The sequence below is a fragment of the Hypomesus nipponensis genome, chromosome 9 (genome assembly GCF_054491055.1).
Source record: "Hypomesus nipponensis isolate SF chromosome 9, ASM5449105v1, whole genome shotgun sequence".
NCBI classification, from domain to species: domain Eukaryota; kingdom Metazoa; phylum Chordata; class Actinopteri; order Osmeriformes; family Osmeridae; genus Hypomesus; species Hypomesus nipponensis.
Genome location: NC_140369.1, coordinates 8,415,001 through 8,438,894, shown reverse-complemented (window position 1 = coordinate 8,438,894; position 23,894 = coordinate 8,415,001). Strand labels below are relative to the sequence as shown.

Below are 23,894 nucleotides of genomic sequence, written 5' to 3'. Positions count from 1 at the left end.
CCTATCGTGAAGCACCATTCTGAAGCACTGTTAACTGTGAAAATATTATAATTCTACCCTCTTCTAAAAACATAAACTTCATATTATCCCATACAGACCAAATGTTGTAGTGTTCAGACTGAAGACCAGGCTCGGACACACAGGCGTTCCTATTCTTGGGGAAGAGGGGTCACATACATGGAAAAGTGCTAAATGTCTCGTTTACGAGTCCCCCAGCATGCACCATGGTGGGTGGCAGTAGTCAGGGTGTTCTCTCTGGCAGTTTGACATTTAAAATACGGCTCCAGTGTTCATAGGAGCCTTGTTGGGTACGTTTCTGGCCAAGGTCCACCTTGCTGTTAAACTAACTATGGACAGACAGCCATTCAGTGATTGCCTTACGCACAAAGTCTGGAGGGAAAAACACAAACTAACGGTGAACAGTTTTAAAATAGCACTCTGTTGTTTTAAGACAACACAAGAACGGTCCAGCCAGTGTTTGCAGGGTGCAAGGGTTAGGGGGTCACCCTTGAGATTGGGGGTACCCTGGAGTCAGAGCTTTGGGTTGTGAGTAGACTGGAATCAGAGCTTGGAGTCAGGGAAGGAGGCTGGGGTGTACTGGGATCAGAGCTGGAGGCTGGGTTGTACTGGGGTCAGAGCTGGAGGCTGGGGTGTACTGGGGTCAGAGCTGGAGGCTGGGTTGTACTGGGGTCAGAGCTGGAGGCTGGGGTGTACTGAGGTGAGGGCAGGAGGCTGGGGTGTACTGGGGTCAGAGCTGGAAGCTGGGGTGTACTGGGGTCAGAGCTGGAGGCTGGGGTGTACTGAGGTGAGGGCAGGAGGCTGGGGTGTACTGGGGTCAGAGCTGGAGGCTGGGTTGTACTGGGGTCAGAGCTGGAGGCTGGGGTGTACTGAGGTGAGGGCAGGAGGCTGGGGTGTACTGGGGTCAGAGCTGGAGGCTGGGTTGTACTGGGGTCAGAGCTGGAGGCTGGGGTGTACTGGGGTCAGAGCTGGAGGCTGGGGTGTACTGGGGTCAGAGCTGGAGGCTGGGGTGAGAGCTGGGGTGAGGGCTGGAGGCTGGGGTGAGGGCTGGAGGCTGGGGTGAGGGCTGGAGGCTGGGGTGTACTGGGGTGAGGGCTGGAGGCTGGGGTGAGGGCTGGAGGCTGGGGTGAGGGCTGGAGGCTGGGGTGAGGGCTGGAGGCTGGGGTGTACTGGGGTGAGGGCTGGAGGCTGGGGTGAGGGCTGGAGGCTGGGGTGAGGGCTGGAGGCTGGGGTGAGGGCTGGAGGCTGGGGTGAGGGCTGGAGGCTGGGGTGTACTGGGGTGAGGGCTGGAGGCTGGGGTGAAGGCTGGAGGCTGGGGTGAGGGCTGGAGGCTGGGGTGAGGGCTGGAGGCTGGGGTGAGGGCTGGAGGCTGGGGTGTACTGGGGTGAGGGCTGGAGGCTGGGGTGTACTGGGGTGAGGGCTGGAGGCTGGGGTGAGGGCTGGGGTGTACTGGGGTGAGGGCTGGAGGCTGGGGTGAGGGCTGGAGGCTGGGGTGAGGGCTGGAGGCTGGGGTGAGGGCTGGAGGCTGGGGTGAGGGCTGGAGGCTGGGGTGAGGGCTGGAGGCTGGGGTGTACTGGGGTGAGGGCTGGAGGCTGGGGTGAGGGCTGGAGGCTGGGGTGAGGGCTGGAGGCTGGGGTGAGGGCTGGAGGCTGGGGTGAGGGCTGGAGGCTGGGGTGAGGGCTGGAGGCTGGGGTGTACTGGGGTGAGGGCTGGAGGCTGGGGTGAGGGCTGGAGGCTGGGGTGTACTGGGGTGAGGGCTGGAGGCTGGGGTGTACTGGGGTGAGGGCTGGAGGCTGGGGTGTACTGGGGTGAGGGCTGGAGGCTGGGGTGTACTGGGGTGAGGGCTGGAGGCTGGGGTGTACTGGGGTGAGGGCTGGAGGCTGGGGTGTACTGGGGTGAGGGCTGGAGGCTGGGGTGAGGGCTGGAGGCTGGGGTGTACTGGGGTGAGGGCTGGAGGCTGGGGTGTACTGGGGTGAGGGCTGGAGGCTGGGGGTTAGTCCAGCAGATGTTTGCGGGGGCCGATGCGTGAGCGGTGGGAGCGCCGTGTGTCGGCCGTGCCCTGCGTGTCCCGGCAGCTCTGACACATGTACGTCTCAGGGACATGGCTCTTCCTGATCTTGGCACAGGACAGGTGGATCCAGGTATTACACTGGTTACACTCGATCATCGCACGGCCCGCAAACGGCTTCATACAAAAACAGGTCACCAGGTCCCATGAGTCGTCATCTGACAGGAGAGACAGAGAGAACGTGGACCAGTTAAGATTTCCTAACACAGTGACCTACACCACATACAAATCTGGTAACAGTACTATTGTATGGGAGTACGGGTGGTAAAACAGCAGTTTGAGGTCTTACCAGAGTCCACCATGATATCCTCGTCCTCTCCTGATCCATCCTCGTCTCGGAACACCACCTGTTTCCCCTGACGGAACACGGTCCGGTTCCCTGGCAACCCGTCCATCTTCTCCACCTTCACCATGCCCTCCTCCAGCTCTGGCCCTTCCCAGCACTGACGCTCCTCATTGGGCTCCTGCTTACAGGGGGAGGGGCTTGGAAGGCCGAGAGAGGACGGAGGGGGTAGGGGGATGGTGAGGTCATCCTCAGGCTCCTCTTTGATTGGCCGCCCTCCTAGAGAGGAGGCGTGCTGGGGCTCTGAGGTCGCAGTGTGGGCGGCCTGCTGGGCGGCGCTTGGCTCGCCAGCCTGGTTCTCTTTCCGCCTTTTCTTCAGCTTGTCTGCTTTCCTGCGGTCGTCTGGGTGGAGGGTGGGCCCGACATGGTCGAGCTGGACAGCACAGGAAGAGGACATACTGTTTAAGACTCGACACCAAGAACCAAAACAAGTAGCTAACAGGGCTTTGTCGCTTTGGATAGGCTTACTTCGATGACGGGTTAAGAAGATGCAATAACGCCATACTCACATCCTTTTTACCCTGGCCTGAGACGGCTGTTCCAGCAAGGCCTGCGGGGCGGGGGCGTTTCCGGCTCCTGTCCTGGGGGGCTTTAGGTGGGCGTGGGGGGCAGGTGGAGGGCAGCCTGGACGTCCATCCGTCACTGTCAGCTGTGCTGCCTGTGCTGTTGGGGGGGCTGGAGCTACTGCGCAGGGGAGAGGCCTTTCAAGACAAGGAGAGACGGATGTCGGGGTTACAGTCTGTGCCCCAACATAGGTCCTGTGGCAGCTGATGCAGGCTTGCATCAGTCAGACTGTAGAGAGCTCTGTCACTCACACACACACCGTAAATACTAGAGGATGCTAGTCTCTCTAGCAGGAGCAAAAAAAAAAAAAAAAAACACAATCACAAAAACTGGTGATCACATCCCCAGTCATGTGACCACACATTCAGTGACCCGGGCACTTTGCACCTCTGCACGTCAGATGCCACTGCCCCTTTTCTGGCCCAGATGTGTTCAACCATGTTGTGTAATGTCTTGGATGGAGAGATCGGAGGAGACAGACAGACAGAGCGTGAAAGGCAGACGGCGTTGGAGGCCGTCTGGAGCGTGAAGGACAGGTATGACTGGTTGTTCTGAACTGGACCGAGGGTAGAGTCAGAGGCTCAGTCAGGCTGCTCACCGCTCCTCCTGTGGGGCTCAGACCGGGGGGACGACGACTACGTTTTGGGCTTGAACATGTTCCACGTCATTCCTCCCTGTCAGTGGTCAATGTCCACTGCTCGGAGATAGTATTTAGCCTTCCCATACTTAAGCTAGTCATATTCTCACAGGTCAGTGAACACCAAAGAGGGAGGGGGACCTTGGGGCTGAAATGGGATACGGCCCAATGACTGATGGGTAGAGAATGGGGGAAGGCCCTCTTACCCTAGGATAGAGGGCAGGGCTGGGTTAGGGTGTGTGTCCCTTCGGGAGGAATAGCAGCACATTGGCTAGCGAAGGGGAAGGAGGCTGCCCAAAGCCACACCTCCAGTTCTGTGGATCAAACAGAGGGTCATCACAACACACCAGACAGGAGGGATTAATACAGACAGTCAGCACACCTGGGCACTGCAGTGGAACGTCCCATGTCACTCACGACCACAAAGAACTGTTAGAAAAAGACTCAGCTTGAATCTCTAGTTAAAACAGAACTGAAACACAAAAACTTGGTGCCATCTATAAACGACACCCAAACAGCTCCCTTTTAAAGCCATTCCTAATTTACAGTCAACCAATATAGCCATACCCAGTTAAGAACAACCAGTCACAGAGTCCTGTACATCCATGGTCTCAAAAGCGTCAGTTGTCCAAAATCAAAAATAAATAAAGACAACTGCTAGTTTGTACAAATTGTGTCCAGAAAAAAATGCTTTCACGCTCACAAGTCTGCATGCACACAGAAAGGCACACGCAGAATGACACCCCTGCAACGGACTTACTCACCTCCTGAGGATAGGGAATGTAGCCAGCATATGCTAAGACAAATGTGCAGAACTTGTTGAAATCCTCCACTGTCCTCCTCCTCCTGTATGGTGGACTGAATTCCTGTGACACACGAGGCACTACATCAGTCTTGGCTGGTATAGTGTATACTTGAACAAGTCCAATACAACGTGTCGTCCATACACAAACTTAAGAGACAGATTTGCGCACAAGAGATTCATTTTGCTAGATAGACACGAACGCCTACTAGACGCCACAAATAACTCTCATACACAGATCAGCACCGTTAATAGCAGGCAAGGAGAAGAGGATCTCAAATGTACATGAGCAAAAAGCTGGTGATACCACCTGCGACAAGACATGATTTAGTGACATTTTAGCTTTGTGGTTCTAAGAATGATGGGCTGTACTGACGATCATATTATGCTGTGCGTTCATCATAATATACCGAGGCTAAATCGTAGAAATTAACAAAAGATGAATGTGATCATTTAGCAAGATAGCATACACGACTAGGTAGCTATCTTAGGAGTCATACCACAAGAAGACACGACCAAGAAATACACTCTACGACAATATTCAATCAGATGAGATGGAGCTAGAAACAATTACTGAATTTGCAACTTGAAGTCGTTAGCTAGCAATTTTGACACTTGGACTGTTGTCTAGTCTACATTTTCTGTTAGAGGTGTCAAGATGGCGAGTGTTGCCAAATCAGGGAATCTCACAAATGCTAAATTAGCGTTGCCACTGCTTGCTAGCTAGTTACGACACTAAGATAGATAACTGTAAACTTAATGCTAGCTATCTTGCAGCAATAAGTAAATGTGTGTTGTGTGCAGCCAAAGAAGAAAAGTTAAGTACAGACATGTTTAGCGAGCTAGATCACTGTTGACGAAGTAATTGTAAACTACGTTTCTGAAGATATTTCAGCTAATGCTAGTCAAGACATCCAGCCTGCTTGCTAGCTACATCGTGCAGGCGAACAGCAAGCAGACTGACTTCTATTAGTTAGCTAGCTAGTAGAGCTAGCTTTCGCAGTATCGATGAAGCTAGCTAACAACAAATAGTCACGCGACCAAACTCACCTCTGACTCAAAAGCGTGGGATGTAGATGAACTAACGTTCTCCATCTCTAAAATAAACCGAAAGTTTACTGTAAAGCATGAAAATGTCGAGCTGAATGAGACTGATTTGGCTTGTTAGCAACTGAAATCAAGCTGGCCAAGCAGCTGTACTGACGGTATCGCTATGTAGCTAGCGAGCACAAACGACGAATTGTTAGAATGTCTAGCCGACTCGCAGATGAAAAAACATTTAAACAACCAGCCCCAACCAAGGGATATGGTTAGCAACAAAGGAAACAAAAAGTTGAAGAGGAATGACAACGATGTACAAACTCCAGTGAAGTCAATAGGTAGTATCTGCAGCTAGAGCCGTCTGCACCGAGCAGCAGCTGCTAATATGAATAGCAACTCTCGATTGGAAGGTAGCCAATCCTGGCTGGCTGTCACAGTCAGCTCTCTCGTTGACTGGTCACTGTCAAAGTCACACCCCACCTCTTGAGGTTAGTACAGACATCTAGGCAGTATCATGTGCGTCGGTAGTATCTATATTCAAATTCCCATATGCATTAGATTTAAATCACCAGTAGCAAGTCAAACTTACACTCATACAGATGCAACTCTGACACAGTTGTTGTGTGCGATGTTGTGTATGATCAACATTTGTGCTGAGTAATGATGGGGTTCTGCTGACTTCTGCCCGTCTCTGTGCGTGCGTGCGTGCGTGCGTGCGTGCGAGAGAGAGAGAGAGAGAGAGAGAGAGAGAGAGAGAGAGAGAGAGAGAGAGAGAGAAAGAGAGAGAGAGAGAGAGAGAGAGAGAGAGAGAGAGAGGTGGGGTGAATGTGCGTGCACGTGAGTGAGTTTGTTGTCTATATAACCACACTGTGAAGCTGCAGTGGAGCTCAGATTTCAGATACAGCAGCAACTAAGAGAGCAGGAGAAAGAAGTGTTCTGCCTGCGAGACTATATTTTCATTTTCTGCCTACCAGTAAGTAAAACATTCCGTTCAGTTTATATACATTTCAGAAATGCTAATCAGAATTACATTAACACTTACAAGATATAAACAGAACTTTGCTATAATTACTGCATGCTTTTGTGTTTAAAAATGCGTCATCACTGTGTTGGTTTTTATGCCGGTACGAGAAATCCAGATGATGGCATGCAGTCTCAGATACAAATGTTACATGAGAATAGACTCCCACATAGTTTCCCACAAGAGCGTCTGCTAAATGAATACATGTAAGTTTAAAATATGTTGTTGTATTAACCATGAGTCCTAGATACGTTTTGCTGTCGACTTAAATATTACATAGGAAACATTTCTGACAGAGTATAAGCTGCACCAGCCTCACAACTACTTCCCATCCCCTCTGTTATGAAGGTGATTCTCTGTGTGGGATATGAATCAGTGTATGTGTTGCTTCTGTGATGTTATGAGTCAGCAGCCAAGGTATTAGCGTTTGTGTTTGTCTGGCCTGAGCATGAACTGGAGCAGATCTTTTTGACTAACCGGCATGGAGTCTTTCTGGATCAGGACTCTGCTAGAACAAATAGGCCTGCAAATTAAGATGAATCAACAGTCCTTCCTGCCTATTAACAGTATTCTTTATATATTTTGTTATTTTCATCCCTACAGCCTAGAAATGGAACCCAACACACAGACAAGCAAGAAATTGAATGATTTCATAGGACAGTATAGCATGTCATAAATGTTTTTGTCTCCTAAGTGGAATGGGGAGGCAGCAGTATCATATTCAGCGAGGAGATTTGAGATTAGGGTGTGGTACCTAATGTGTCGCGGCAGGTACGAGATACAAAGCAGAGTTGGAAATGTGCTCATATACTCAACATTAATGACAATGCATCATGTTATCTATGCATTTTGCATAGACAGATGAAAGTGTATTCTATCATGTGACACCCAAGGACCAAATCCCCAAAGAGCCTGTCTATTGAAAAAGCTGAGTTCAAACTGGTTTCCACAAGAGTAGCCCAGTATTCGGTATCCGGGCAACCAATTGCAGTGTGCCAGGGTCATCTGCAAAGCAATGTCCCACATTCAGTGATTGAAAAGACTGTGTGTTTTGATGTGTGTGTGTGAGAGAGAGTGTGTGTGTGTACAATAGCACACACATTGCTTTACACTACTTGGCAAAATAACTAAATAACTCTGTCTAAAATGGCATGACTCTAACTCAAATGTTTCCATTGTTTGTTCAACACACGATTTTGAGAAAACCTTCATCCAAAATCCAATGAATGATGGTCATGCTGCTGTGAAACTGCAGCAGTGTGATTATATTAAAGTCTCCATAACTTCTCTGTTCAAGGTGCTGTCTTCTACGGATCAGCTTGAACCATGGCCAGAAACCTGCTGAAGAACAACTGTGGAGATGGTAAGGAGACATTTTGTCAGAGTCGACCAATCAATCAATACTGTGATTACCAGTAGAAGAGGAAGAGATACACCCTGATGAGTCTGTTGATTAGAGAGTAAAGTCCTCTGTTAAAACCATGTATAATGTGATGTCACCCACCTTCAAACTTGAGAGCAGTTCTCAATTGACTCAGGGAACACAACCAAGTAACAGCAGACATTTCCAGAACAGATGGACCACTGGGAGCTGACAGAGAATGGTGGGAACCAGTGGAAGGTGGATGAGTTGCCAGGAGACTGTGGCCATGACTTCGCTGATGATGGGGTGTCTAAGTACTTTAGCACCTCTTTTGAGTGAGTAAGCTATAGGGTCTTGAGGATTGGTCCATCTGAGTAAAAGGGGAACACAACTCACTAGAGGGCCCCATGTTGTATGTTTGCCCATCCTCTGATCCTCTTTCATAGACTGTGTTTGAAGAGACAGGTGGTAGATCTGCTGGCAGAGGGATACTCTATTGATGAGCTGGATGTGAATCCAGCTGTCATTGTGGAGGACTGGTAGGGCACACACACAAACACATTTAGATACATGTTCATGGACATCAGCATGTACTTAGTGTTGTCTTATCACCTTGCAGGTATAGCGGGAGGACAGACTGTGGCTGCATCTACCAACTAACTGTATGTTTATTAGATGAAAATGAGGAAGTTCTGCAAGAATTTAAACCGGACCCTGTAACCCTGGATCCTGATTGTGATGACTGCTCCTGGAAACGGGTATGTGCACAGAGGAGACGGGGGTCCATGTTTGAACCCAAACACACAGTTTGTTTGAGCCGAGCACAGTATACAGATCTTGTTGCAAACTGATAAGATATTCATCTCATCACATACTGCCTTGTCCATTTGTTATGACAAGGTGAGCCACACATTCTCTGACTATGGCCCCGGACTGCGCTTCATCTCCTTTGAACACGGAGGACGAGACACCAAGTACTGGGACGGCTGGTTTGGAGTCCGAGTCACAGCGAGTTCTGTCACTCTAGAAGCCTGAGAGAGAGAGAGGGAGGAGGCTAGGGGAGTGGATGGAGAGGGACGGTGAGGACTCCCACGCCATCTTACCAAACTTTAAATAAAAGACAGAAATAACTTACTAAGATCTTATTTCACATACCCGCATATTTCGCAACTGCTTTTGAAAAATATGCAAGAAGGAACACTTGCCAGTTTGGAGTGTTATCTAACTCGTGAAAAGATAGTAGTCAATTATTTGATTGCATCTTGGCTCAAAAAATGTGTTAATGGATGATTAACTACTAGCTACTACCTCTGTCTATCAGTTTATACCAATTAACAACTTTCATTTAAACCTATGGGTGTGAGGAAAGGTAAAGTATCATTAGTGAATCAATACAGCGTATTTTTGTTAATTATATCAGTAGTTTAAAGACCACCATCTCTATTAGGGCTATTCAGATTCCACACTAATCAATCAGGGCAGTTCATCATATACATCATGGACAGTTGCATTGCAAATAATAAAACCTGTACCAAAAAATTGTTTGATTTTTGTAGATGGACAGTAATGTGTATGCTATTAACATCTCTGCATTTCTTATCAGCAATGAGTCCCAATTCTAAGCATAGATTGTAGGGCTAACAGATAAACCTGACAATTAAACACACATTACACAAGTTAATATCACAAAATGTTTTATAAAAATCACACATTTACATATTTCAGGGGAAATGGAATGACAACATGTAAGACCAGGGAGCTATCAGAAACCCCAGTAACAGCAGCTTGGTAAGTTGGGTATTGAGAAATGTTTCTTGGCACTCCTTTGTCACTACAGTAGCTAAGTATTATGCATGATCTACACACCCGACACCGAAGTATTAAAGCAAACAATAACAGTCCTTCAACAGCACCATGAACACAGACAGTGATGTAGTGGGGATGGAAATTTAGCCAAGTATCACCTACAAACACTGAGCTTGAATGGAGAGACCAAGAACACAATTACACAGTGCAAAGAAATGTGTCAGTGCCATGATTTGTCTTTGGAGATGGGGGGCCTTTACAAATAATGGCATAACAGGTTCATGTCTCACACTCTCATAGAGAAACACAGATACACAGGAACACAGAGATACTGTGCTTTGCATAACATACCACTTTGTCTAAGGCCTACTTTACCATCATAAACAAACCCTCTCCATTCAGAATGCAAAATGCCTTGATTGTCTAGTTTAACAATAAGTCGGAACAACTAAGGCATCAGGACATATTGCACATCAGCATGGTGGTGGTTGGGCTCTCAGAAGAGCCCATCTACCACCCCCGTCACATACCACAGGGGTATGAATGGTTTTTTTTGTGGGCTGTATGTTTCTAGTGTAGGATAAGAGGGCATGGCGTGATGTGTGTTCCAGTGGGTTACTTTACAGTCTTCTTCACTCTCCCTGTGGTTGCATCTGCTTGCAGAAGGCCTCAAACTGCTGCTGCTCCAACTCTGTCATCATCTTATTCAAAGCGTAGATCTAATAATATACACAAACACACACAAACACGTTATAAAGTGCAGTATCATAGAGCATGAAAATAGAATTAATTTGGGTATGGGGTATACCTCTGCTCTCTGTCTCTGTTTCAGCTCTTGCTGAGCAGATTTTTGCCTAGCTCTGTCGCCGCGGGTTGGAGTCGAGTTAAGCTTCGGCTTGTCTTTGCGACAGGCAGGTTCCATGGTGAGAGACAGCACCGGTCTCTGCAATGCGCAAACTTTGTCAAATAAAACATATAACTGAGAAGATATACAATGATTAGGTCTAGGTGTGTATGAATTGTTGTTGATAATAGATAGTTGGGTAACAGTAGAATCACAGTTTTAGAAGTCACAGGTTTATCTACTAACGCAACACACTCAATCATAATAAAACTTGTTAGCTCGCTACTGTAAAGTAGTTAGCTCTAGCCTCGTTAGGGTTAGCAACGAATTCGACCTAGAACCCGTTGGCTAGCTAGGTTACAGTAACTAGTTCCTGCTTAACCAACAATATTTGTTGGCATTATATCATCTTATGGCTGTCTGAGCTAGCTCGACGAAGCTACGGTGCTTAGCTTGATTGGTAGGCTACTACTTGCTACTGTAGATACTAGTACTAGCTACTATTAGCTAAATAGTTAGCTAAATACTGCCACGTTCACACAATATTTATTATATAGAGCTTCCATTACATATAAAAATAAAGCGACCACTACTCACCCCAATCTATTACTCCGGTTTACGACGAGTCTAATAGCAATCAACTGTTACACACACAACAGCTGTTCCCCAGGAAGCATAGAACTGTTTGCCAAGGAAAAATAATTCCGGTGTTGTGCAATCAGATGCACGGCTTTCATGAGATGCACCCCCTCGCGGTAGCGCGCGCGAACCACTCTGAATCAAAAAGTGAAGGATTTCGTCTTGATATCGCAACCAAACTGAGGGGAGACAGATGTCTCACATTATACTTTCTTTGTTATATAATTCAAAAGAACAATGTCGGTTATCTTTGTAAATAACAGATGTTATTTCAACACAAAATCCTTAAAATTCGTAATTCAAACCATATAGTAGTAAAAAACGCGAAAAAACATTCTTGCTCCACGACATCGCATTTTGAGGAAATATACCCCAGATATGATTATCAAAGGACATTTATTTTGTTTAGCAGGTTCAAGGTATTTCACATTGCTCTTCTTACTAATGTATCGGTTCAAAGGCATGCGATTTTAATACAGTTAGCCTGCGCTTAGGGTGTGCTATTCTGACAGGTCGAAAACAACAGCTTCTGATCCAGAATATCAGCTGTCCTGAAAACGGACCAAAGGTTCACATGCCTACAGCCTACAAAAGACAAGTAGGCCTACTAAAACCTCTATGTATCAACTTCAAAAGAAATGTTGTCACCATCAAATCCTTTTTTTTATATACGAAATATTACTCTTATTGTTTAAGTCAATGAAATTAATGAAAAAAATATAATACCCACCTACCATGGACTATTCTGTTTTCAGACCTGTCCAACATATACATACACATGTATTGGTATTAAATGTATGCTAATAAATGTACAAGATGCTGGGGTAGAAGGGAAGAAACGTATGCGGGGAGAGCATTTCACATGCAGGCTTTGTTTTCCATTTGATGTCAATGAAATGCACCCCCTGCTAACTCTGACGAGGAAAGTGTTATATGCCTGAAACTTACTCTGGTTTCTCATACTAGACCCCTCAGTGTACAATAAGAAACATTTGATGCTGGGATATACAGAACAGACAATAGAGGGGGTGCATTTTATTTCATGTAAAACTTTCCTAGTCAGCCGATATATTAGTAAGAAGAGCAATGTGAAATACTTTGAACCTGCTAAACAAAATACATTTCCTTTGAAGAATGTTGGTTTGCGTTCGTTACTATACGGTTTGAATGACGAATTTTGAGGATTTTGTGTTGAGAATAAAATCTGTTATTTACACAGATAACTGACATTCTTATTTTGAATTATACAAAGAAAGTATAATGTGAGACATCTGTCTCCCTTCCGTTTGGTTGCGACGTCAAGACGAAATCCTTCACTTCTTGATTCCGAGTGATTCGCGCGCGCTCCCGCGAGGGGGTGCCTCTCAAGGAAGCCCTGCATCTGATCGCACAACACCGGCGGTACGGCAACACCAGTTCCCAGTTTAAAATGCCTCACTATTATTTCCTCATTTATTAGGAGATTAAAGACACGACGCCTAACAGATTACACAACGTTTGTTGAATTTTTGACAAATTGTGCGCATTTCCCTACTAATAGGCTAAATTAACCTTATCATGAGTTCTAAAATTTTCATGATTTCCTTTCTTCCTACCTCCTACAGAATAGTGTGACTGCATAACTAACCATCTGATTCCGTGTTCACAATTCATTTGGATTCTGTTACGTAAAATACACTTTACTGGTGTTGATATCCCAAGGAGATGGTCTGTGGTTAAATCCCCACCCATCATCCTGGCCTTTCTTTACCACGACAGAGGGCGCCACAACACAACATACTTTAAACGTTATTTTTACCAATGTAATGCAGTCACTGTAGCAACACCAATAAAGTGGTAGTGGGCAACATAATCCGAAACATTGGGGAAAAGGGAATTAGACGGTCACTTATGAAAACAAACTATTATGTAGGAGGAAGAAGAAAGGAAATCATTACATTACAATATATTAGACCTGACACAAGGTTAGTTTGTCAGGAGGGGAACTGAATGAATGAACAAATGTTGTGTAGTCTACACGAATATGTTGTGCCCTATAAACAGAGATGGCAAAAGTACACACATTCTTCACTCATGTAGAAGTACAGATACTCATCATGACATGTTTAAAGAGACTGGTAAAAGTTGAAGTGCAAAGTACACTTTAATAGTTTAAGTAAAGAAGTATGCCTATGGGCTCAGCCTCTGACAGATACTTAAGTAAAGAGTAGGCTACTGATACCAGAAAAATCTACTTAAGTACTGTAGGATACTTCCCATCTCTGCCTATTACCCACTGTCACCCACTATTGGCATAAATATTGGCTTAGAAATATGTACATCTTAAAATGATTACTGTCCGACACCACATGTGAATGGAATTTAGTGATGTGTGAATGTGCAGTGTAGGAGAGAGAAGAGAGAGGAAAGTAATAGATCACAAGATAAATGTATTTTAGAGAACGGACCAAGTGTGTGGATGGTGTAAGGGAATGATAGAAGAGGATCCACGACAAGTCCTGAATAGATGACACAGAGTTTGTGTCCTGTATTTGGAGCCTTCGTTATCTCTGGAGATAATTTGGCACATCATCCATCAGTCTACTCTCAATGCAAAAGATTCCCTGACAACCGTAGACCACCCAAGTTCACCTGAGTCTCTCTCTCTCTCTCTCTCTCTCTCTCTCTCTCTCTCTCTCTCTCTCTCTCTCTCTCTCTCTCTCTCTCTCTCTCTCTCTCTCTCTCTCTCTCTCTCTCTCTCTTTCTCTCTCACACTCACACACACACACACACACTCACAAACAACCACTATGTGAGAGTGCCCTTGCTCCTCTTCACCACATAAATCTTTGCTCCTTGAGGAGTGAACCTTACACCAGCTGAAGGGTGGTCCACAACAGATTAGTTGCCACGGAAACAAAAGACACCCATTATTAAATGATGGAATAACCAAAAGGTTTTAGACGATTCCAATTGGCCCATCGCTTTTCATGGCTGTCTTGGCATTTCAATGGCACATCAAAAACAGATTGGTTTGGGATGAGCAGGAGGGTGACCCTCTGATTGTAAACAGAAGTGTGTGTGTGTACATTTGAGTGTTACATAGTATACCTTGACTGGTGTGTCTCAAGCTTCTGTGTAATTGGTTGATGTATGTGGCCTTAGGCAAGGCTGTGCCACAGAGATTTATCACATAGCATTCCAAAGGGCATTCCGATGGTTTACCTGGGTTTATCCCCAAACTCGGGGGAGCGCTCCTCGTTCAATAATATCCTGCGAGCAACAACTGATCTCAAACACCACAGACATCGACGGGATGGCCCCCCAGGCTCAAGCCTCCAGGCTGGAACCAGTTATGGACATGTTGTTCTCTACCTTCTGGATCTATGTCCCTGTCGCTGAGATATTGTGAGCCTTTAACCAAGCTTGGAAAGACAGGAGGGGTGAAAAGGAGCAGAGTTGCACATTAAAAGGAGATGTTAAGATGATGGAAGAAGAATGAGAGGATAGTGAAGGGGAGAGTTGTGAGGAGCAGAGAGGAGTCTGGAGGAGCAGAGAGAAAGAGGAGGATGGAGGAGCAGAGAGGAGTCTTGTGCAGCAGAGAGAAAGAGGAGAATGGAGGAGCAGAGAGGAGTCTGATGCAGCAGAGAGAAAGAGGAGGATGGAGGAGCAGAGAGGAGTCTGGTGCAGCAGAGAGAAAGAGGAGAATGGAGGAGCAGAGAGAAAGAGGAGAATGGAGGAGCAGAGAGAAAGAGGAGAATGGAGGAGCAGAGAGGAGTCTGGAGGAGCAGAGAGAAAGAGGAGGATGGAAGAGCAGAGTTCTGTTAGGAGGCTTGTTGTTCTATATTAAACTCTCTCCAGGGAAGCGTCACTCTGACTGCTCTTTCACACCAGTGGCCCTGAACACACAAACCCACCACAGCCTCCTAACCTAGCCTGCCAGCCCACTGCCAAAACACACACATACAAGCACACACACACACACGCACACATGCACACACAACACACACGCACATGCACACGCACGCACAAACACACACACACACACAAAGAGTACACAAAGAGCACACATACAGCCCTTCAGTCCTAAAAATATACAGTTAGGCTAACAGGACCTAAAATAACTACCACCCTGTGTCCGCACACACACACACACACACACACACACACACACACACACACAATAAGTCCCTCTCTTTACACCTGCCCCCAATAGCCCATGTTTCGCCAGAACAAATACTATCACTAACCAGCAGGAAGCTGGCTAGGGACGGACAGGATATGACCTCACGACCAAGGGTCAGTATGGATATAAGACAGTTTCAACACCGCCAACATAACCTCTCTCTCTTTCTCTCTTTCTCTCTTTCTCTCTTTCTCTCTCTCTCTCTCTCTCTCTCTCTCTCTCTCTCTCTCTCTCTCTCTCTCTCTCTCTCTCACACACACACACACACACACACACACACACACACACACACACACACACACACACACACACTCTCTCTCTCTCTCTGCTCTTCCCAGTCTGGAGTTTTTTCTTTCTCACACACACAAAAATAGGATAGAAAAACAAAAAACAGCAAACATTCTACAACAACCATATTTAACCATCCAAGGGATTCTGGTGATCAATATTTGCTTCTCGAGGCTTCATAGAGGCCCTTGAACAAGAGGGTGTTGAAGGGGGACATGGACAGTGATCAGTCTGAGCAAAGCAGACAGAGTCAAGGAATGCTAGTTGTGTGTGTGTATCTGAGTGAACATTGGATTACCTCAGCTCAGAGGGAAATCCTCTCTCCCTTTCTCTCTCTCTTCTCTTTCTCCTTCCCCTGTTTCTTTTTTCTTTCTTTCTGTCCTCATGTTCGTTCCCCCCCCCCCCCCCTCTCTCTCTAGTCATAAGACAAGTGGAAAATAGCCAGGCTGGATCGTTTTTGGAGACTGAAAGACTTTAGACCCTAATCTCCCGTCTCCTCTTCTCCTTCCCCTTCCAGATAAACCCTCCCTCTCTCGTGTGTGTATGTAGACATCCCTCCGGTCTGTCCATCTGTCTGAGTGTAGTACCTGGCCTGGCCTTCTGCTGGTGGGACAGGGGAGAGTCTAGTGGGGAGTCTGGTCCTCTGCTGGTGGGACAGGGGAGAGTCCAGTGGGGAGTCTGGAAAGCGCCTTGGGTTTGACAGGTATTCCTATGGAGGAAACAGTGTATATGTATATGTTCAGAGCACACACACAAATCCCCCCCATATTCCTCCCTCTTACACAGTCCATCAACTCCCCTCCCTCCCCCCAGGTCAGTGGCTGTGAGTGGAGGGAGCTGGAGGAGTTTAGGGGTGGAGCAGAGGAGAGAGGTTAGAGGGGTGAGGGTGTGGAGTGGAGGGTGATGAAGCTGGATGAGGAGGGTGAACAGTGTGTCCTTTAAGGAGTGAGGGAGACAGCGGGAGCAGTGTGTTTTGGTTGGAGAGCCCCCGGCTTCAGCACCAGCACCATCTCTCTCTCCCTCTCTCCCTCTCTCCCCCTCTCTCTCTCTTTCTCTCATTCCCTCATCTCTCTCTTTATCGCTTTATCTCCTGTCTCTCTCCATCTCTCTCTTTCTCTGCCTCTCACTGTCTTTTTCTCTCCTGCTCTCTCTCTCCCTCTCTCTCTCTCCCTCTCTCTCTCACACTCTCTCTCTCTTTCTGTCCCAGGAGCTGCTTCTCATTAAGGCTGTTTGTTTTGGCAGACACGCGGTGGCACTTAGCAGCTATACATGCGCACACGCACATACACACGCACACACACACACATTGTTTGTTTTGGCAGCGGCCAGGTGCCACTTAGTAGAGCCGCTCTGCGTTAGCGATCAACCTAACACACCACTGTGTTTATGTTTGCAGACCGTGGACAGACACACACACACACCTTCTCTTTCTTGCAGATTTGTTCAATACCGCACACTGGTACTGTATGTACATTGAACACTCTGCTCTGACGCTCTCTCTCACACACAGACACAAAAATGCCCCCCCCACACAGACTGTCACAAACACACACTGTCACACACACAGTTTCCTTATGTTTATATTTACAGAACATTGACACCAGTTTAGTTTAGATAGAATTGATAATTTCTCTAAAAGAGCCTGTCATAGCTACGCTACTCATACCCACTGTGTCCCAGGCCAGAAGAAACACACACACACACACACACTAAACACATGCCACAGGAAACAAACGCAGCGTTCTCTCCTCTCCCAGAGTGTAATTTGGACCCTAACCCTCCCAATTTTCTGTCTGGGACAGGCTGTGGAGAGGCTGTGGAGAGCAGTGAGCGTCCAGCCGTGTTAGGGTTAGGTTTCCCTGACTGTTTCCCTACACACACCAAGAATGTGATAAACAATACGCGCATTCTTGGAATCTGGCATGAACACACGCACGCACACACGCATGCTCACGCGCACGCACGCACGCACACACACACTCACACAGACACAGACACACAGACACACACACACACACACACGCAGGAGAGCTGGATTATGGTTGATACATTTTAGGATGTGCCTAAAGACTATGACTGTTTCAAGAAATCCTTTTGGAACCTTGTCTCTTGTTTGCGTAAGAGCTTCTACATCTGTGCAGTGTCTGCAAAGTCTCTGATAGTCCTGTCAGTCAGTCAGGTACACCTTGCTGGTGGTAATCTCTCTCTCTCTCTCTCTCTCTCTCTCTCTCTCTCTCTCTCTCTCTCTCTCTCTCTCTCTCTCTCTCTCTCTCTCTCCCCCCCCTCTCTCTCCCCCCCCCCCCCCTCTCTCTCTCTCTCTCTCTCGCTCGGTTAGTTGGAGTTAATGTCTTGGTCAGAGCGAAGCTTCACCTCCCTGCTCTGTCAGGACTGAGCTAACTAATATCACCTGAACCTGACCTTGTCTGTTGGGGAACAGCTGCAGATGTGTGAGTTGTGTATGCTGTGCAGTCAGCCCTGAGGTGTGAGGTCAGGAGGTTAGGGCCAGCTCTGGGCCAGCTGAGGACAATGTTATGCCCACTGATACTCAGCTGTCCAAACACACACTCGCATGCACGGCCACTCGTGCACACACTGTGAGGTATAGCCAGGTGTCTCTGCCTGTATGAATGACCACAGTGTATCCCACCTGTGCACATGTGAGCACACACACACCACACACACCCCAAGCCGTCACACAGCATGGCATGTAGACCGAGATGGCAACAGTTCTGACCACAGTCACCGCAACATTAGAGCTCACTCAGTAGAAATATGTTTTCTCTCACTGGGTGTGTGTTTGTGTGTGTGTTGGGTGCGTATTGATTTAGTGAGGTAGGCAGCTAAGTAGGGGGTTAGCAGACACCAGAGCACTGTTAAAACCAAACACATCATTGAAGAAGACAGTCACAGGCTTTCTCAAGATTGTAGGAGTGTGAATGTGTTTGTGATGTTAGTGAGTGTGTGTGAGAGAAGAAGGACAGGCAGGGAGGGAGGGAGAAAGGAGAGAGGCAGACAGACAGACAGACAGAGACAGAGACAGAGACAGACAGAGATATAGACAGAGAGATAGAGAGGGAGATAGAGAGGGAGATAGAGAAGGAGATAGAGAGGGAGATAGAGAGACAATGAGCCATAGAGGAATAGAGGGAGAGAGGGAGAGAGGGAGAGAGGGAGAGAGGGAGAGAGGGAGAGAGGGAGAGAGGGAGAAAGATACTGTAGAAAGACAGAAAAAAAGAGAAGATTCTTGATGAAGGAGATCTTATTCAAGACGGAGAGCAAGTGAGAGGTGTGTGTGTCCTCGTTTGACGCTGAGCGGCTGAAACACGCAGGTGTTGCATGTGTTACAGGTGTTGCAGGTGTAAGTGTTGTAGGTATTGCAGGTATTGCAGGTATTGCAGGTGTTGCAGGTGTTGCAGGTATTGCAGGTGTTGCAGGTGTTGCAGGTGTTGCAGGTGTTGCAGGTGTTGCAGGTATGCAGGTGTTGCAGGTGTTAGAGGTGTTGCAAGTGTAGGTTTTGCAGGTGTTGCAGGTGTTGCAGGTGTTGCAGGTATGCAGGTGTTGCAGGTGTTAGAGGTGTTGCAAGTGTAGGTTTTGCAGGTGTTGCAGGTGTTGCAGGTGTAGGTGTTGCAGGTTTTGCAGGTGTTGCACATCGACTTAGGCCCGTTTCACTCTCTGAGCTGCGTTCAATGCGGGCACTGTAAGTAAGCGCTTGATTGGCCTCTTTCAGCAGCTTGTCCTGCTCTTACCCCCGTGTGATTACGCCACCAGGGTTTACTTAAGGCCCCGAGCGTGACGGCTGCTGGAACGCCGCTGCCCTGCTGAGAGGAATCTGACATGGGTCACAGAACTACTCCGGTTACAACTATCTAGAACCTACGCAAGCTTCGGTACCCTATCAGAGAACAGCATCTGGAGTCCTGCTCTGCAGGGGGCCTGTTCTAAGGCTTTGGTCTCACAACTTTACACCGAGTGTGTTTGAACTTCCAGTTGGTGGTTGGTTGGGACCTGGATTTGTTTTGGATTTGTTCCACGTTCCCAGTTGAAAGGTCATGTCAGTTGTATATCCAGTTTAGTGTTCCGTGATCGGTACATATTGCAAAGAAACACAACGCCATGACATCTGCTTACCTTCAATCACCTCGCTAACAACCCTCATGTAAATCACCCTCAGCACCTGCTGCTCATCTCCCCTGGATCCTAAACGCCCGTCTTTCCATCTCTCTGTCTGTAAATCTAGTCCATCAGTCAGCGAGTTGGACGCAAGCATCGTCAGTCCGTCAGTCTGTCCGTCAGATAAATGCTTACTCAAGGGAATGTCATGTTGTTGAGTCGGTGTTTGCTGTTAGTCATGCTTTCCCTCTCTCAAAGCCAGCCGCCGTTACTCTTGGCAACGCTTCAGTCTGAACAGGGGATGTGATTGGTGAGTCAGGAGAATAAACCACAGGCGGATATCAAGGCTTTGGACATGCATTCACAGAGGCTGCGTGCACCCACTCTGAATGGCTGTTTGTGTGCTTGTGTTGTGTGCGTGTGCCCTTTCCATTTCTTCAGGACGGAACAGAATACACAGAACACACCAATGGGTAAGTATTGCTTAAGATTCCGATTTAAGTACATTCATTTGAAGGGCCCCTGTAAAAAAACAAACAATCTCATACAAACCAACATTTTGTTTGTTATCCTTGAATCGTTGGTCAAAAGCCGTGGCATGAAGGGTGATTAGCAGTCCCAGCCCTGTGCTGTGTGTGTGGCCTGGGTTGTGAGCGTCAGGTGGGTGAGGAGGGGTTCTGCAGGGTGTGCAGCTGCCTGGATCTTGGAGCAGAGCCAGACTGAACTGCAGATGAAAGCTGAAGAGGCTCCATTAACTAAATTGACTGACAAAGTGAATTTACTTTGGAAATGTTGGCGTAGATATGGATACCCACAGCCCCTAGTGTGAAACACGCAAGATGCGTGCAAACACCCACATACTTTGTGCACATATTTTTACACACAGACACACACACACACACACAGACACACACACACAGACACACGTACACATGCCACACACACGTGACACACACACACACACACACACACACAGGTTTACAGAGAGACAGCATTAGTGTGCTTCCCTTAGCCCCTAGCACCATGCTCCAGCTCCAGAGAAGAACTTTGAGATCCCTCCACACACCACAGTGACAGGGGACCATGGCTGCTTGACTCCCCCTGCTTCCATAGGCAGTTTCATTCACCCGTTGAGAATTATGTTCAACCACAGGCAACCCCACACAAACACACTCATTAGACACATCCACAAACAGCTGAAGCCTTCCACAAACCACCAAGGTTAGCCACCTCCAGTAGGCAGCCACAGTGAGGACCCTAGACCTGGTCACCACAGGGAGACCCTCCCCACTTCCCCCCATCAGAGCCCCCCTCCATCTGTCTGTGTGTCTGCCCAGCCATGACTGGAACAGTCCTACCATTCTCCTCAGCCTGGTCCCCATGCCCCAGGCCCCCAGGCCCCAGGCCTCCAGGCCTCCAGGCCCCAGACCCCAGGCCCCCAGGCCCCAGGCCTCCAGGCCCCAGGCCCCCAGGCCCCCAGGCCTCCAGGCCCCAGACCCCAGGCCCCCAGGCCCCAGGCCTCCAGGCCCCAGGCCCCCAGGCCCCCAGGCCTCCAGGCCCCCAGGCCTCCAGGCCCCAGGCCCCAGGCCTCCAGGCCCCAGGGCCCCAGGCCCCCAGGCCCCAGGCCTCCAGGCCTCCAGGCCCCCAGGCCCCAGGCCTCCAGGCCCCAGGCCCCCAGGCCCCCAGGCCTCCAGGCCCCCAGGCCCCAAGCCCCAGGCCCCAGCCCCTGTGGGGCTGTCAGAGTGCTGAGGTGGCTGACAGGGAGAGCAGCAGCAGCAGCAGCAGCAGCAGCAGCACAGGCCTGGCCGCCAGACAGTCCAGTGAATCAGGCCTTGTGGCAGCCTCCACAGAGAGGTCATTCACTCTGCAGGGGGAGAGGGTCTGTGTATAGGCCGTGGTCTCCACTCTGCTCCCCTGGGCTTGCTCTCAGCCACAGGACTACACACAGACACTCACATCAGCCACAGCATGTCGCCTACACATTACTGGATGATGAAGATGGTGTGTGTGGACGTGTGTGTGTGTGTGTAGGTGTGTCTGTTTTAAGAGTGTGACAGTTAAATACTGTAATGAAGAACAGGCTGACAAGGCAATTAGGGTGCATTAGGTGTCTAATCTGGCCCCTCCAGACAGACACTAATGTGCTTTGTGAAGTGTTATGTATGGCAAGTCAGTCCTTTATACCCAGAACTACAATACCCACATCTGTAAATGATCTGGTGTTCCCTAAAGCAGCCTTATCTCCTCCACTACCATCTGCTCTCCCAGCTTTGTTCCCATGGCAGCTGAACAGTCATGTCCTAGCATGGTCCCTCTGTCCTGCTGACCATAGATAGAACTCATCTGCTTCATACTACAGCCTCTTCTCCTCAGCATCAACTTGTCCAGCTCTCTCCTCTCCTCTCCTAACCTCTCCTCTCCTTTCCTCTGTTCTAATCTCTCCTCTCCTCTCCTGCTCCTCACCCCTCTCCTCTCCTCTCCTCTCTTCTCCTCTCCCCTCTCCTCTCTTCTCCTCCTGACCTCTCCTCTCATCACCTCTCATCTTCTCTCATCTCTTATCGTTTCCTCATGCACAATTACTGCTGCTGACACCTATAAATACCATTGTCTATAATCGGTGAGCTCACCACAGGTTTGTGTGCCTCTTAGTGAGTGTATGTTTAATGTGTGGATGTAAAGCTGGTATGAATGTGTGGTAAGAGCTGCGTGTGAGCTGGGCATGTGTGAGAACCCTCCTGTGTGTCGCTCATCTGTATACGTTCACTATGGACCCCATCACTGATCCTTCAACTGGTGGAATCACTCACTACTACACTTATCTAAGCTTACTGCATACAGACACACACACACACACACAAACACACACGCACACACACACACACGGCTGCTATAAATGGCCCAGCCAGATCTACAAATCATACAGATCACACGCTGCTCCTGGCAAGAGGTCCATCTGGCCTGGGCTACAAAGAGGAGAGGAGAGCGTGGCTCCTCTGGACAAGGAGATCCGTGTGTGTGTGTGTTCATTGTGTCTGCGGGGTCAACATTAGGAAGAGGGCAATGAGAGAGAGATGGAGAGAGAGATGGAGAGAGAGATGGAGAGAGAGGTGGGTTAAAAGAGACGACTGTCACAGTCCGAAGGGAACAAGAAGGGGAGTCAGGTAAATGGTATTGGGCAGGAGTGTGTGTGTGAGTGTGTGTGTGTGTGAGTGAGTGTGTGTGTGTGTGAGTGTGTGCGTTGGCATGAGCATGCTCTTACAGCTGGTTGTCGTTACATCCTCAGCACGCATGGCCACCTGTTCTGAATAAACTGTAGCGTTTTCTTTCTTTCAATACCTCCCTCACTCCCTCTGTTTATCTGTCCCACAGTCTATCTGTCTGACTGTGTCTCTGCCCCACTGGCTCTTTAACACATGTATTTCAATGAGTGTGATTCATGTTGGGAGCAGACAGGTGACACTGTGTACTGTAAGGAACACACTCCTTCTTCATACAGGGTAACCATTGGACCCTCCAGATGGGGCTGGGGCTGGAGGCAGGGGCTGGGGCTGGAGGCTGGGGCTGGGGCTGGAGGCTGGGGCTGGAGGCTGGAGGCTGGGACTGGAGGCTAGAGGCTAGAGGCTGGGACTGGAGGCTGGGGCTTGTGGGCAATCATGTACACAAGCACATAACACACTAGATGTTGCAATAATAAATTGAAACATCAAAACATGTTTGTCTTAAGCCCATTTGTTCTAAATCCCAAAGCAGGCTGAACTTGCCTAGAGAGTGAACTGAGCTCCCTCCAGGCCTATCAGAGACAAAGCATCAGAGAGACATCTGCTTCTGATGTCTCCTCCAACTGTGATTGCACAGTTTCTCGTCGGGCAAATATTTACCTTCTTAGACAATGGATGAGAGCGGCCGGTGTCAGAGCTGCTGTGGGAGGCGGTGTGCGTTCGAGACCGCCATGCGTGATGACGTGCTTCCTCTCTCCAGTGTAAGCAAGGGTGATTATGAGAGACGACAGAGAGAGAAGAAGAGGATAAGATGTTTTCTGCACGGCACAGGGGAGAAGCGTCTCTCTCTGTGGACGTTTTCCACGAGAAACACCTGTGTCTATCAGCTCTCCATTTGATTGGTCTCTCTCTCTCGACTCTACTCTCTGCCGATGTCTCTTTCTCTGTCTGTGGCTGTCCCTATCTA

The 23,894-nt window shown here is 48.3% G+C and overlaps 3 protein-coding genes and 1 long non-coding RNA gene across 5 annotated transcripts in view; 2 read left to right on the top strand and 2 right to left on the bottom strand.

Moving 5' to 3' along the window:
• Window positions 1–1,925: 1,925 nt before the first annotated feature.
• Window positions 1,926–5,842, bottom strand: phf13 (PHD finger protein 13). The gene is made up of 5 exons (XM_084706268.1): window positions 5,483–5,842; window positions 4,395–4,496; window positions 2,939–3,130; window positions 2,376–2,802; window positions 1,926–2,244 (listed from the first exon to the last, which is right to left on the bottom strand). The coding sequence occupies exons 1-5, from the start codon at window positions 5,525–5,527 to the stop codon at window positions 2,012–2,014; spliced, it is 999 nt and encodes a 332-aa protein (XP_084562394.1). The 5' UTR covers window positions 5,528–5,842; the 3' UTR covers window positions 1,926–2,011.
• Window positions 5,843–6,239: 397 nt separating this feature from the next.
• fbxo2 (F-box protein 2) lies at window positions 6,240–8,987 on the top strand. Its single transcript, XM_084706269.1, has 6 exons — window positions 6,240–6,446; window positions 7,792–7,857; window positions 8,066–8,192; window positions 8,304–8,396; window positions 8,477–8,615; window positions 8,758–8,987. The coding sequence occupies exons 2-6, from the start codon at window positions 7,821–7,823 to the stop codon at window positions 8,890–8,892; spliced, it is 531 nt and encodes a 176-aa protein (XP_084562395.1). The 5' UTR covers window positions 6,240–6,446; window positions 7,792–7,820; the 3' UTR covers window positions 8,893–8,987.
• Window positions 8,988–9,534: 547 nt separating this feature from the next.
• Window positions 9,535–11,248, bottom strand: svbp (small vasohibin binding protein). 2 transcript variants are annotated; one of them, XM_084705499.1, is made up of 3 exons: window positions 11,105–11,248; window positions 10,472–10,606; window positions 9,535–10,382 (listed from the first exon to the last, which is right to left on the bottom strand). In XM_084705499.1, exons 2-3 carry the CDS (start codon window positions 10,583–10,585, stop codon window positions 10,296–10,298), a joined length of 201 nt encoding a protein of 66 aa, XP_084561625.1. In that variant the 5' UTR covers window positions 10,586–10,606; window positions 11,105–11,248; the 3' UTR covers window positions 9,535–10,295. The 2 variants fall into 2 exon arrangements, with proteins under 2 accessions (XP_084561625.1, XP_084561626.1); XM_084705500.1 differs by having other exon boundaries at window positions 10,472–10,620; window positions 11,105–11,241.
• Window positions 11,249–20,147: 8,899 nt separating this feature from the next.
• The window catches only part of LOC146272660 (uncharacterized), a 7,399-nt gene continuing 3,652 nt past the window's right edge, over window positions 20,148–23,894 (top strand). The window contains exon 1 of the long non-coding RNA XR_014766734.1: window positions 20,148–20,182. This is a non-coding gene — a long non-coding RNA (uncharacterized LOC146272660). The remainder of the gene's footprint in view (window positions 20,183–23,894) is intronic.

What these genes read in the sequence shown, in the direction of transcription:
- svbp (XM_084705499.1), bottom strand. Translation starts at nt 10,585, where the DNA reads ATGGAACCTGCCTGTCGCAAAGACAAGCCGAAGCTTAACTCGACTCCA. An exon ending in AACAGAGACAGAGAGCAGAG is followed by an intron (nt 10,383 to 10,471) that starts GTATACCCCATA and finishes GTATATTATTAG; the next exon opens with ATCTACGCTTTGAATAAGAT.
- phf13 (XM_084706268.1), bottom strand. Translation starts at nt 5,527, where the DNA reads ATGGAGAACGTTAGTTCATCTACATCCCACGCTTTTGAGTCAGAG. An exon ending in CAGGCCAGGGTAAAAAGGAT is followed by an intron (nt 2,803 to 2,938) that starts GTGAGTATGGCG and finishes TGTGCTGTCCAG; the next exon opens with CTCGACCATGTCGGGCCCAC. An exon ending in GGATATCATGGTGGACTCTG is followed by an intron (nt 2,245 to 2,375) that starts GTAAGACCTCAA and finishes CTCTCCTGTCAG; the next exon opens with ATGACGACTCATGGGACCTG.
- fbxo2 (XM_084706269.1), top strand. Translation starts at nt 7,821, where the DNA reads ATGGCCAGAAACCTGCTGAAGAACAACTGTGGAGATG. An exon ending in GCTGTCATTGTGGAGGACTG is followed by an intron (nt 8,397 to 8,476) that starts GTAGGGCACACA and finishes ATCACCTTGCAG; the next exon opens with GTATAGCGGGAGGACAGACT. An exon ending in ATGACTGCTCCTGGAAACGG is followed by an intron (nt 8,616 to 8,757) that starts GTATGTGCACAG and finishes TGTTATGACAAG; the next exon opens with GTGAGCCACACATTCTCTGA.